The sequence below is a fragment of the Augochlora pura genome, chromosome 7 (assembly GCF_028453695.1).
Source record: "Augochlora pura isolate Apur16 chromosome 7, APUR_v2.2.1, whole genome shotgun sequence".
Taxonomy (NCBI): domain Eukaryota; kingdom Metazoa; phylum Arthropoda; class Insecta; order Hymenoptera; family Halictidae; genus Augochlora; species Augochlora pura.
This window is the reverse complement of record NC_135778.1, coordinates 30,118,112-30,132,939: the sequence shown is the minus strand read 5'-3', so window position 1 is coordinate 30,132,939 and position 14,828 is coordinate 30,118,112. Positions and strand designations below refer to the sequence as shown.

Sequence of the window (14,828 nt, the reverse complement as noted above, 5' to 3'; positions counted from 1 at the left end):
TTATTAAAGGTATTTACGTGCAATCAAATCGTCACATTTCTAAAATACGTATTTGTGGAAACAATAACCTTCAATTGTAGAATAACTAATAAAAAATTAGTTTTTATTCACACACTCGTTTCCTGATCTTTTAGAAAGTTGCCATAAATGTCTAAAATTCTACAGTTTAATGTTAAGTATTTCTGTTTCATGATTAAAATAAAAACAATTAATAGTTATCAGTTTTAGTTACAATATAATAATACTTACATTTACTTTGAATCTTCGATAATAATAATAATAATAATAATAATTAATAATATTAATAATTGATAATAAAAATTTAGATATTTTTCGTTACAAATTTGTACAGCTTTAATTTAAAAAAAAAACTCTTAATTTTTCACTATCAGAAGACAACATATTTCTTAAAAATTATAAAACAAATGTGACATGAAATAAGTATGCATTCTACATATAAGATATGTACGAGATATAGTCCTTGCTTAACAAATTTTGCAGTGACTAACTCGTTGCAGCAATGTTAATGAGAGGAGGGAGGAGGTAGTGGGGGGGGGGGGGGGGGGGGGGGGGGGGGGGGGGGGGATCGTAAACACAAAGGAGCGTTCTTGTCGCGTGAGAACTATACAGCATATCACAAACACGGACAGTGTACATTAAAACGAGGAAATATATTTGCACGAATTTAAATATTGTTGATTTGAAATTATATTTTAAATTAATATTATATGTTGACGTATAACATTTATAGTATTTTTGATTTGTTAATACTCGACGACGAAGAATATCCAAAATGGTTTCACAAACTTGTACGTACATGGTTGCGTAGACTATTTTATCATAATACATTTACTCTACATAATTGGTTATTGTTATAATTTACAATGACAAGACTATGAGAATATACACACTATACACATATTATATACTATATTAAAACGAATTCGGTTTTACGCTGTACTTAATCGAACTAAATATCGTATCATATTTAAACGAACTATATATTATACCATATCTTATAACTAAATATCGTTTCATATTGAATCGAAGTAAATATTGCACTACATTAAACTAAACTAATCATATTTAATCGAGTACAAGAGTTGCATTATAAAATATAAAGAAAAACGCAACATATTAGCAAGTACGCAAAAGGTACAAAAGGAACGATACATTTTTGGCATCCTTCAATCATGAAACATATTTTCGCCGCGTAAACGTCCTCGGTTGAACGACGGTGCGATATGAAAATCAGACTACTCGTAAATGCACGTTAAAGTCGTAACCATAGGAAGAAGATCAGTGACAATTAGATCGCCGATTTTATGAATTTATAATAGAAATGTGCACGTGAAACATAGATAATACTGCACAAACGAAAGAGAACTAAAAATGTTCGTATGTTCAGAAAACTCGTTCAAATTATTTACGATGTAATATATCGTAGATATATTATCAGATATATTATAGATATCACGATCTAATATATCATAGACATATTACATAATATACCGTAGATGTCACGATCTAACATATCATAGATACTACGATCTAATACACGCATTGTTACCATTCTATTCGAAAGTATGCAACCCGAAAAAATCCTAGACGCGGACCACTGAAAATTATGCAACACGCTGCACCGGGGGGACAAAACGTCAACCGCGATAATTCACTTCCAGTTTTTTAACCGACGAAAATGCGAGTCGTTTTAACCCGTCCGCGATCCGCGGTGAAGCAATAGGCCACTATCGATTATGGTGCAACACGCGAATATTTAAAAACAAGTTTCGCCGAAGCCACTCGCGCGTTTTTTCGCTCGCGAAGACCGCCTCGAATAAATCGGACGCCGGACCTTTCGTTTAACTAGGGGACGCTTTTTTTTTCATTTCCGTTCGCATGACCGCAACAGCCGCGGTGAAAATAACTGGGGCAGGCACTGGAAAGAATTCTCCAACATATGCATTAGTATTGTTAAGACTAACTATTAGGCTGCGGATGTTTGTGCACGAGAAATATGAAAGACGCATGCGACATTTGTGCGCAGAAAATATGCAAGGTATGCGCGATATTATATTTCGAATTATGGTGTATTGAAAGCATTCATTTTTTTTTAGATTTGATGACGGTAGTTGACGGCGTTTGTCAGTGAAAATTAATCTGTAATGTGTTTTATCGTACGTCCGTCGGACTGATTCTGACGTTCGATCGCATTTTACATTTTTATCGCACGTTCAATAATAATTACTTTGTTCGTTATTTTCGTCAATGATTTCATTATTCATTTCTCAGTAATGAAATTCTATGTATTCCGAAATTTCGGCTGTTTAGCTATGTGTGAACGCGCTCGCACAAAATTTACCTTGTCGCTTCAATTACGTAATCGAATTGTTCCAATTCGAAATATTAATAGCGACACCTAATAGGCAATTATCAACTAAATATTAATAATATATGATGTTTAATATATAACATCAGTAATGTATAATAATTAATCTATTAATACTATATTTATAATAATATATATTAACAATAAATTAAAATAGAATAAAATAACAGTATAACTATGATAATGTAGATTAATAATACAATTATAATAACATTTGTTAACAATGTAATTATAATAAAATATTAATAATATGATTACAATAACATATATTAGTAACATAATTATAACAATACATATCCTTGCATACGTGTTCAAACAAAAACACGCAGAATATGCAAAATAAAAAATATATTTTTGGAATCACCCGATCACGACATAAATTCTATCCAGGTCTCATTAGCCTACCTATCTTCTAAGAACAATATGCATTGCCATGAACATACGTACTCTACTAATAATCTCGACGTCTTATCGCCTAACAATTTGATTGTTCGTGTGGTAAAATAAATATACAAATGTGGACTTAGGTTATTTATTATTCTAGTAACAAGTACGGAAGAGAGAGAGAGAGAGAGAGGGGGGGGAGAGGCAATAAATAGTACAGAAAAAACACTTAGAGCGACTCCTGATCCGAGCGAACTCCCGTATAAATTACAATCATCCTGCTACGTAACAATTAACTGTTATACATTTAACATAAAATCGCATCGATTTGGTCACGATTATTTTTACATTAGACGATCGAAATTTCTGCACAATTGAGTAATCCGATTGGCCAATTAAAATACGTTTAATTTCTATGCGATATTAAAATTAGTCGATTTTTAAATTGCACTAAATCTTCCATCAAATCAGCTATTAATACTCGAACAACGGGAATCCGGATCTGTTTTGACCCTGATTATAAATATTCTTATTCGATTGCCTCGTTTCTGACAATTAATTTAAATTTTCGTATGTTCTATAATGATATTTGAACTAATGTGTATAAATATTGTGATATAAATATAATTATGAAAGTTTCTAAGCTTACTTAATTATGTTTTTCTGAAATATATTCGAGTGTTAAATTGCTGTTTCAAAATTGATTTCATTTAATTTAAAGACGACGTTCGATAAGAGGCGCGTCTTTAGCGAACGTCGACACATAGAAGCGTGCGGCCACATGATAATCAAAAACCATTTTTGCTAAACCATTTGGATTACTCTTTCGTGATATACAGAGTGAGACCCGCAACATGACGACTTCAAATAACACATACATCACACTGTACTGCACTTTTTAAATGTAATAAACTTTTCAGAATTTTGCACATTCGAAGGCGTCCTGCATTTCAGTTGATACGGTTAAGGAATTAGCATAACAGTATCTTGTGAACTCTACTTAAACGTGTAATTAATTTATTGTAATGTCATTTTTTGTTTATCGTAATATACCATAATTTAGGATACAATTTAAATCTGCATAGCGAGTATACAGACCCATTTAAACAACGGTTAAAGTGAAAAGGACACCAAAAGCTGAAAATTCGATGAATTTCGAAATATGATTGAAATAAAAATTGTTTATTTATTCTATTGTGTAAAACAGTGTATTGTTGGAACGATCTTTGCTTAAGAAAATTGTGACTGCCAAAGAAACGAAGGTTATAACAATAGTAAGACCGTAGTAAGAAAGGTTGTAATAATTTCCTATGGCAGCGGCTAATGACATGAACTTGCTAAAATTGTTAGTGCACATGAGCGGTAAAGAAAAGCGATGTGGTCATAAAACTGGATTCGATGACAGATAAGGCTACCGCTTGCACTTTTCAATCGCAGAGATAACTGCGGCTAGTCGTAAGACACAAAAGTTCATTGAAGGAAATTTTCGTTCAGTAAAATTCTGTATAATTACTTTTACTTTCTAAACGAAATCTAATTTGATATTTATATATGCATATTAGACGATATATATTTTGCATGTTATAGTTTACAAAAACTAGTCTTAGCGTTTGAAATTAATGGAAAACTATATGCAAAGGTAGACGCGTTTTAGTGATCCTTTTTACTTTAGCTATTATTTATGTCTTTATAATAGTTGCAATGTAATAACATAGCAATGTGTAATTTTGCTTAGAGCAGGATAGTAAGTGATAGTATGTTAAAAATAACTTTGCAATTGTTACTATTAAAACACGAAATGTCTGTACAGGTGTTCTCTTTTCATTAGGAATTATTTTATAAAAAATTGCTTATTTACAATTTTAAATTGAATTTAGAGTACACAGAATAGCGCAACGTAGAAAACGTGCAAATATTTCTGACGAAGCAAAAAATATATTCAAAGCCGAATTAGAATTAAACAAACTTCAGAGATTTACATTTAGTGATTACTAAAAACGTCAATTTAAAGTTAAAAATTGCAGGAGAGTTAATGTACAGTGTTATTTATTATTTAATAAAATATTTTAAGCGGAAGTTCTACTTCTTGTAGTTATTTGCATAAAATCTTCTGTATAAAGTACAGTTCGAAATTAATAATCAATCAAAATTGTTATTACTTCATACATTTTGTCAACAAGTCGTCAATATTGTGACAAAATAAAATACCATTGTTATATTTAATAATAAATGCCAGTAGAATAAATGTAAAAAATTATTTCTAAGTATAAACTATTTCATATAAAAATATTTAATTTAATAGAAACTAATAAACAAAGCTGCTTTAAAACAAGCAAACAAGATAGCACGTTATGGATCAAATTTGTTAAACTTGTTTAAGTAATATTCAAATGTTCTGCTAATCTCAAATCTTATTTCGAAACATTCATTAGAAAATTAATAAAAAAATTGGAAGTCATCATGCTACTCCAAAGCTCACCCTATACAAACCTTATCTCCTAAAGCACCTAAAACACTCCATTCCCCTAACGAAGATCATATCAAAACGCACTGTCAGTCACATTGTCTCTCTTTCTTCTCGACATCCACTGTCTCTTAACCATATCCGCGCCCTTCTCTCCAATCATGATCACCGGGGCATTGATATTCCCATTGGTGATCGTGGGCATGATGGACGCATCTATCACCCTCAACCCAGACACCCCGTAGACCCTCAGCTCAGGATCCACGACCGCCATAGGGTCGGAAGCCGGGCCCATCTTCGCGGTGCAGCTCATGTGGTATATCGTCATGGTATACTGTCTGATAGCGCACTCCCAGTACTCGTCGGTGAACAAAGGCAAGTGCTTGCAGTTGGGTACAGGCTTGCTGTGGAACCTGGCACCGAACCTCTTCATGCTGCTCGTCTCCCCAAAAGCTATGGAAGCCTTGACGCCCTCCCTGAGAACCCCGACATCATGTGGATGCGTCAAGTAGTTAGGATATATAAGCGGATGGTCCAGCGGGTTCTTCGATTTCAGCTTGATGTATCCTCGGGACTTGGGTCTTAGGATCATAGGGAATACCCCGAACACGTCTCGTTCGTTGATGTTCCCAAATACCTCGTTATAAAACTCGTCGGTTAAGCCGTGAGCGTTCTTGATGTGAGTCCCGCCATCGGAGTTCGTCGATGACGACGTCAGCATAAGTGATATGTCCGGCCAGTCGTCGCTCTGGTTAGCGTACTTGGTGGAAATGAACCCGACAGCCTCCAGACCCACGTTGGAGGTCAGAGGCCCATCCTGTTGGATGACGTACCGAACCACGGAATTCACGTTCACCAATCGGCTCATGACGATGCTGATTTTGTAATCGATCAGGAAGGCAAGACCGCCCATGGCGATGTGGTCCTGAAGATTCTCACCAACTCCTGGCGAGTCTTGGATCACCGGGATCCCCATCTCCTCCAGATGAGCCCTGGGCCCCACTCCGGACAGCATCAACAGCTGGGGAGTGTTCACAGCGCCGCTGGAGAGGATTACTTCTTTCCTGGCATAGACCACCTCTTTGCGACCCTCCCGGATGAACTCCACGCCGTAGGCTCGCTTGGTGCGCGGGTCTATGAGGATCTTGGTCACATGGCTAAATAGGGACAAGTGGAAGTTCCTGCGGTACTGGATCGGCCGGATGAAAGCCTTCCCCGTACTGCACCTGGCGGCTCTTCGCATCGTGAACTGGTAGAAGCCGAACCCTGTTTGTTTCTCACCGTTCACGTCCAATATTTCGTAACCCATCTCTTCGCCAGCTTGGACGAATGCTACGCCCAATGGGGTGTTAAAAGGGGAGTCCTGTACCGTTAGGTAGCCACCTGGAAGAGAGTCGAAGAGGTGGTCAATTGGCGTAGTCTAAATTATAGGTAAATCAATGTTAACCCTCGGTGCTAAAGTGCTAACTTCTAGAGGTTGTCTGACCGGAAGATTGCAAAGGTTTTTGGGTGTCACTGATTTTGTGGAAACTGTTTGCACTTGTATATACCTAAAGTGTTCATTATAGGTACCATTTTAAGTACTATTATAGGTACTAATATAGATACTATAATATAGATTCCGAATATTTAGCACTCTGTTTCATTACTGATTTGACGATTCTGTCAATTATGAAGAATTGAAGGTAAAGAAGAGGAGAGCTTTTGTCCAAGGAACTAAAGGATTCGTCAGTGAAGATATCTGTAGAGATCCTAAGAGCAACGCAATAACGTTCTATTTTTTTTTAAATTATTTAATTCTAACTAATTTCTTTTGTAAAATAAGACATATAAATAAACAAATAAATTAATATTAAATAATAAGAATTGGTATATTATATGAATAATAATATAATTATTTTCAATAAAACATATATCAACATTTTGTTAAATTATACCAATTAATTTATAGCAATAGTTTAATCGCTAATTCAAATATCTAAGTAAAATCTTCATTTAATTATTAAGTCTCATATTATTAAATTAAAATTTTCTTAGTTTAAATATAATCATACGTACTAATTATAAATAAAATAATACAAAAATGGTGCGTTTTGTTAGAGATATTTTACTCCATAGCACTAACTGTTCCATAGCCACTGAATCTATTTCAAAAATGGCTGTCACATAAAAATCAACAAAATATAGCATTAAAAAAATAATAGTTATTAATTAATAATAATAGTTATAATAATAAATATATAATAATAATAATAAAAATATAATAATAATAGTTATAATAATAAATAAATAGTTATTAATAAGTCCACTATTACTCTGTATTTAGAGCTTCAACTGAATAGTAATGGCTTCACTGAAAATAATTGCTTCTCGTTTCTCGTTATAACTGTTATAATTTAGTTCACGACATTATTGGACTTAATTAACTACTTAGACATGCAATGTAGTTTTATCTCAGAGTCAAATTATACACGTTATTTATGTTACGTGATACTTGTGAACTACATTTCATGTAATCTATTTCTTCTATCGGTGTTAAGATTATCCCGGACCGGTTTACCAATGTTTGATTCGGGTTCAAGAGTTGCAGCTCTTGACCTATTTTAAAAATGGGCGCGACGCAATCCTTGCCGCGATTCTTGTAGCTTATTCGTATTATTCCTTTAGTTCTTAGATAAGAGGTAACACATAATTGTAAATGTCACCCGATGAAAATGTTATAGAATAATTAAGAGTTTTCTAAAATTGACCCGTTTTGTAAAGTATTATTATTCACAATTCGATGTAAATTTAATATTTAATCACATATATATAATGTGTTAAATAATTAATATTGAAAAACTGAATGTAAGATTAATCTTTTACGGTCGTGTGGCGACTCTAAGGTGCCTCTAAAAATGATCATGCCATGTTTTGAAATAATTTTTATGTAGTTTACTTATATTTATAGAATTGTTAAAAGCTGTTTCCTGTTGCACGAGTCGTAAAATTCGTTTCCATAATGTATAAAAAAAATGCTTCAGATTATATAAAATGGAAACACTGTAAGTCTGAACAAATATTTTGGATTTACAGTTAAAATGGTCTTGACTGCAAAGGGTTAATACGAATTATAAGAGGATGTGTGTTTTGAAGGTCTTCTCTTACCAGTGCTATGATATTTAGTATTTCGAGCTAAATAGGGATTCCTTTGGTCCTCAGACTTCTTGAAGTAGGGCAGAACGTCTTTGTAACCCCAGCCATAATTTCCAAAACTCTCCCATTGGTCGAAATCGCGTCGATTTCCTCGAATATAGAGCATTGTGTTCAGCACACTCGATCCACCAAGAACCTGGGATTGTACATCATGTTAAATTCCATATTTTAAACAATAGCTATTGCTTGGGAAATCTACATAAGAGTAACTTTGACAGTATGCTATCTTATTTGGTTGTTCTATAGTATAATAATTTCGTTTATTGGTTGATTACTAAATTATCTACTACTTAAATTTCGTGTTTCGGTAAGTCTAAATAGATTTCTTGTTACATTTTAGTGGAAATGTTGTGTTTTAATCTGTTTAAATAATTTTTTTATGGAATTTAGGTTCATCATACTATAGATAATGATGATTCCTTAATGAAATGTTTAATGTGATAAGAATTTTGACTCCCGGTAACTGTATAATTATTAATTTTAAGCTGTAAATTATACAGAAAATTTAATGTTATACCAAAATTTGGAACGAATTAACAACAAATAGACTTTTGTACTGGAAATTTCAACAAGTCAATTAGGAAGTTATGACAACGGATTTTATGCACCTATAACAAAAAAGTGTGGATCAAGTATTAGTGACAACTTATCGAAATTATTAAACAGAATAAATAATCACCTATTTAATGCATACATTTTGCAAGTAGTGAATATAATTTTTAGTTTGTACAAAGATCCACAGTGTGGCGATGATATTAGGGCACTTAACCGCCATTTTGAGTGTCAAATAGAGTCTCATATTTAAACAATAATTTTGAACAATAACAAAATTCTGTATTCTACGTTTCACATGACTCTTAATATTCACATGACATTTAATATTGCATGAGTTACTTTTTAAGTAGAACAAATATTTATGTTATGAAACAAATCATTTAAATCTGATTACTTATTTCAGAAATAAAAAATTGTAAGGGCAGTTTTGTTTATAAGCTCAGTCGATTGTCTTGAAATTGTATACAAATTTCTAAGCTAGAATCTCTGCATTTTTTAACAAATTCGAAACTATATCATATTTAATTTTGGACAAAATCGTTCAGATCGATAGTAAAATATTGAACCTTAATACGGACTCCTGTTGCACGAAGATCTATATTTTTCAACTAAACTTGAAAGCAGTAAGATGATCACTTTCTTTATATTCTAGAAAAGAACCTATTGGTTTATAATATGATAAATCATGTCAAAATCAACAAAATGACATAATTCTTTCCTCAAATTTTAATTCAACAAATATTCTAATGTATAATAATCATTTTTGAATAAAATTCCTGGCATTGTATACTCGGAAATTTGTATAACTTTAATTATCTGTATTTTATAAACAAATTCATTAATACCAAACTGATGACTTAAACTCCACTTAATCTTCTTTGCACTTTATTATGCAATACTTAATTTTTATTACAGTTACTTTTATCAACTGGAAATATCAATCTCAAAGTAACTATTAACAAAATTACGATCTGTATCTTGAATAAATCAGAAAACTATTAAAAAATTTGGAAAATATTATAAAACTTTTAACATGAAAATTGATTAATTAATTTTCCTTTCTAATTTTCTTGCTGCGACATAAATGCAATTTGTTTTTTAATTTTAATATAACTTTTAAGTACATCATTATCAATTTTACAATCTGAATTTTTCTAAAAGCAAATAGACATTAAAAAGAGCATGGATTTTAAAAACAAAATCAAATTAAACAATCTGATGACATAAACCCCTTTTAATATTCTCGTTACTGCACCATACGATATTTAATTTTTATCCAAATTTATTAGAATAATTGGAAACACGAATATTAAATAATCCATTATCAAAATTACAGTTTTAATCTTTGTCAAAGTAAATTTGCATTAAAAACACCTGTACCTTGGAGACAACAACAAATTAAGCAATCTGATGACATAAACTCTTCCTAATTCTCCGTATTCTACACCATGCAACATATAATTTCAGTGAAAGTTCCTGAAATCGACTATAAAATTCACATAACTGCGGATTCCATCGCTACGTCCCTAGCAAACAAAAGCTTACATAAATCACAATTCTGTTTCGAGGTTATGTTACGAAAGTTTTTAGTAATACGACTGTCCTGTCTTCATTATTGAATTCAGCGACTTAAAATCCGTCGTATATTAAAAACCGATTTTTAAGTTAAGTACAAAATTTATCGATTGAGGTGCTATTTTGACCTGAAATTCGGATTCAGTGCCTCAAAATACATAGGAATGGTCTCCGAAGAAAGTTCTTAATATTTTTGTGTATCTACATAATCGTTATGGAGAATGAAAATGATTTTTCTGTCGTTCATAATTATCATTTATAATAAAAATACTATGGTCGAATAAATCGTTGTTGCTACAGTTAGGGTCTCTGAAAAAGTTGGAAAACGCGTCTTTCGAACGTGAAAATCCTTTTTACCTTTCCCCTGGTCCAACAGCATCGACGGTCAACCATAGCCTGGCACGCCGAATCCTGCGGCTGGGTCCTATACTTCCAGTCCACTTTACTTTTGTGCAAGTATAGCGAAAGAATCGGCACATCGGTAATCTCGGTCTCGTGTCCGCCAGCCTCCAATAACAATACTTTCCACTCGGGGTTCTCCGTGAGCCGATTAGCGACCACGCTGCCGGCCGAGCCACCTCCGATCACTATGAAATCGTATTCTTTCATCAAGTTGTTCGTCACTTTCGGTTGGTTCTCCGGGTCCATTAAGTCGTAATTAAAGTAAGCCATCGTTGCGATCAATATAGGAACTATGGCTACCTTGCCGAGGAGTAGTGTGGCAGCCTTTATGGCCAGCGTGGTAGTCGACACGAGCGACATGGTTCTCTTTTTCTCTTCCAGCAATTAGGACAAACTTAAAATAAAATAATTCTGTGATTTTCTTGTGTTTTTCTGTTGTAATTTTCTTTCTTTCTTTCTTTCTTTCTTATAGTCTTCTATTGTGAATGTTTTATATTTTTATGTTCTTCTTTTACAATTTTCCTATTTTCTTATATCCTTCTATTGTAATTTTCTTATTTTTCTATATCCTTCTTCTGCAATTTTCTTATTTCCTTTTATTCTTCTTCTGCAACGTTCTTATACCCCCCTCTTGTCATTAAAAAGATCAAACTAATGTCGAAGACTAGTTTTTTATATCTTAATCGTAAATTATTAAAATGTTTATTGCACGCGATACTCTATTTTGTATTCCGTTGCTCAGTCTCCAAAATATTTTTACTTTCTCAAAGGTTTTTCTCCCTCGATGCGATACCGGTCAATCATTAATTTTTCCATGAGAGAAACTGAAGACTTGGCAGTGATCTCATGCTGAGCAAGAGCGAAGCCGGCACCGGGTCAAGTCATTATAGCTGTTTGTCTTCGGATGTGCAATTGGACGATTTTCGTTGCTCCCAATCGAATTTCTCCGAGCCATAAAAAGTGATCGAGTTGCATCTGCGTGAAAGTCTTTGGTGCGGTTTAGCGATAGCAACGAACTGGAAATGCCAGCTTAAGTCATCGGTTGATTACTTCTATGGCTTCCGAAGAGCATCTGAAGTGAGAAAGAGTGCATCGTGAATGACAGAGGAAAAAATTTACTGCGAATGTTTCGAGAAATTAATAAAAAGTCAATGGCGTGCCAGTCATACGTAACCTTGCATTAGAGTCACGTGGAAATATGTTTCGTTTTTTTTAGATATCACGCATTGCTGTAATTGATAAATTGTCGTGAGTATACCGCGAATACATTTACACGGAATAAAAATGTTCAAAAACAATTTTAAAAAACAGATGTTGAATAAAAATAAATAATTTCTGTTAATTTTATATTTCAGTTCAGTTTCGCCGTAAATGTAGTTTAACGGAGATATGGATAAGCGATATACATATATATAAAACAGTGAAATTAGGATGAAGTCCGCGCAAAGTCATTTCTGCTCGACTTTTCATTCAGGCGATTTGCTGTTTTGACTAGAAATTGAAAAATCTATGTAATAATTAATTATTGTATACATAACTATTAAGCAAACTGAAAGATTTCGTTCTATGCTGCGTTTGTCGTAATGTTCCATTATTTTTGGGTGGAAATAAGATCTTCAGTCTTATAATTGTTATAAAATATTCTTTTTAACGCTTTCAACACGTATTAATGTCAGTATAATACCATAAGTGGTGCACACGGCCTAAATGAAAAGTCTAATTTGCACAATCAATTGCGCACGTGGCACGGAATGTGACAATACAGGCAATCTTTATTTCGCAAATTAGTTATCGTTGTTGTTGTTATTACCAAAGTACAAATCCTAAAAATTAGTAAAAACCGAGAGAAAAGGAGTTCCTGAGGTAGTTTGAGGTAACTTTTTCGTTAGCAGAAATACAATTCGTAACATCGTTTACGAGTCATTAACGAAAAACACTGACCAATGAGAAGCGGACTCGTCTGGCCGAGCGAAACTGAGCTTCGTCCGCTCATCGGCTTCGCCAGACGAGCTCGCCTCTCATTGATAAGTGCTTTTCTTTAATAACTCGTGAACAAAGCCGCAGATTGCATTTTCCGTATTTCTCGCTAATTACATTTGCATCGCATTTTCTTCTCTTATCCCAGTCTTTATTGCCACCACCATTTGCAAATTGAAATTTGTGCCATTATTGGCCCCATGCAGTGCAACAATTGCTCAGGATTAAGGACGGTTGCAACATTTTCTTCCCTTCTCATTTTCGTTTAATTACATAGATATTAATTAACAGAAAAAGTTGCTTCAAATGACTTCGATAACTTCTTATTTCTCGCGAACAATATACTTTTTGGGTCACCCTGTATAAATTGATACCTCTTCCTGAATCTTACATGTTGATATGTAAACGTAATAAAACAATGTAGATCATCAATTTATGTATCAAACTTTCCTTTTCCCACGCGTTTTTAATCCGGGAGCAGAGAAACTGGGACATCTACTCTATTACGTACTTTGACAATGAATCGATTGAATATCATCGATAAATTTAGTATCGATTCCACCGCTGACTCCCACTCCATTTATTGGTATTGAGAACGACCGAAGGCTATGCAAATCAGTTGCCAATTGATACAAGAGTTACTGGATTGCAAATGTGTATGCAGTAATGAAATTTTCTAGAGCAATTGCAAGAAAGACAAGTCCAAGAGAAATATATTTCTGTCGAACGCAGATGTGATCAATTGAAACATTGGATACTTTAGCATAAATCAACGAGGTTATTACAATATCTGCCGCGAAGGAGGTAATCGAGTTTCTTGATCAAAATGTTTCACAATTAAACGATGCACAGTTGCACAAATTTCGCTTAAAGGCTTCGGTAATCTTAAAGACGGGTAGAAAAGGAACACGATAAAATAGAATATTTCATATATAATAATTAAATTGTGGATTTTATGCATTTATATTAAAATTGGCTACAGCGAAGTCATTAGAAGAATTTAAGAACGAACATACATTCTTCTTAATTTATTAAAATTATAACAAACTATGAAAAGAATCATAAACAAAATTATAAAAAGAATAAAATGAAAATGTTTTGTTTAATTTTCGTTTTTTATAATTTATTAAAACAGTTTTTATTTTCCATGGAAAGCAGCAGTTTAATAGCAACCTAAACTTACTTTTTTATTAGACTGTACAGTTTATACATTGATGACATAAATAAGTAGATACAATTTAAGCAAGATAGAGGAATTTCAAAATATTGATACGTTAAAATTATTAGGACAAAAAAAATTTATTTTAACTTTTACGTGTTAGGCTTTGTGTTGTTTAAAGAGGCTGAAGGTAATGAAGATTACAGTCTAATTATTGTAATATTCCACGAAATGGAAGTGAAAAATGTGCAAATATTTTCTTCTTTCTGTTACATTCAAGATAAAATACACCTAAATACAAAATATTGATGAGACAGTTTAATACCAAAATTGTCGGTAGAATTGATATATTTATGGAATATAAATATATGCAATGTGTATACTATGATATTGAAGAATCCAATCGTGTTGAAGGGTTAATAAATATGTTAAAGTATACAAAAATCAGAAGCAACGTAGTATATGGTTTCAAAATTAAAATAAAATCTCTGTAATTTGAATTCTCTTTAGTTTAAACTCGTTCCACGTGAAAATATTCGAGCCTATACCGATCTATTTGCAACGTTGTTCATTTATTCATTATAAATATTTTCTATGCGAACGTTAATGGCTGATGTTCTGATGCTTACAATAACAGCGATAATTAGTTTTGGTCTCATAATTGAAATTCCTTTGTATTTGTATAACAAGCTTCTTGTCATAAATCGTGGAAGGCTATACAAATTTCA

At 33.0% G+C, this 14,828-nt stretch overlaps 1 protein-coding gene across 1 annotated transcript; it reads right to left on the bottom strand.

Moving 5' to 3' along the window:
* Positions 1-5,313: 5,313 nt before the first annotated feature.
* LOC144472634 (glucose dehydrogenase [FAD, quinone]) lies at positions 5,314-11,324 on the bottom strand. Its single transcript, XM_078185896.1, has 3 exons — positions 10,920-11,324; positions 8,385-8,568; positions 5,314-6,620 (listed from the first exon to the last, which is right to left on the bottom strand). The coding sequence occupies exons 1-3, from the start codon at positions 11,322-11,324 to the stop codon at positions 5,314-5,316; spliced, it is 1,896 nt and encodes a 631-aa protein (XP_078042022.1).
* Between the last annotated feature and the right edge of the window lie 3,504 nt (positions 11,325-14,828).

Bases quoted from the DNA above. Each gene is read 5' to 3' on its own strand.
- LOC144472634 (XM_078185896.1), bottom strand. From the start codon at position 11,324: ATGTCGCTCGTGTCGACTACCACGCTGGCCATAAAGGCTGCCACACTA. The intron at 8,569-10,919 runs GTAAAAAGGATT...GTACAATCCCAG, and splicing joins GCTGTTGGACCAGGGGAAAG to GTTCTTGGTGGATCGAGTGT. The intron at 6,621-8,384 runs GTAAGAGAAGAC...ACTCTCTTCCAG, and splicing joins TACTAAATATCATAGCACTG to GTGGCTACCTAACGGTACAG.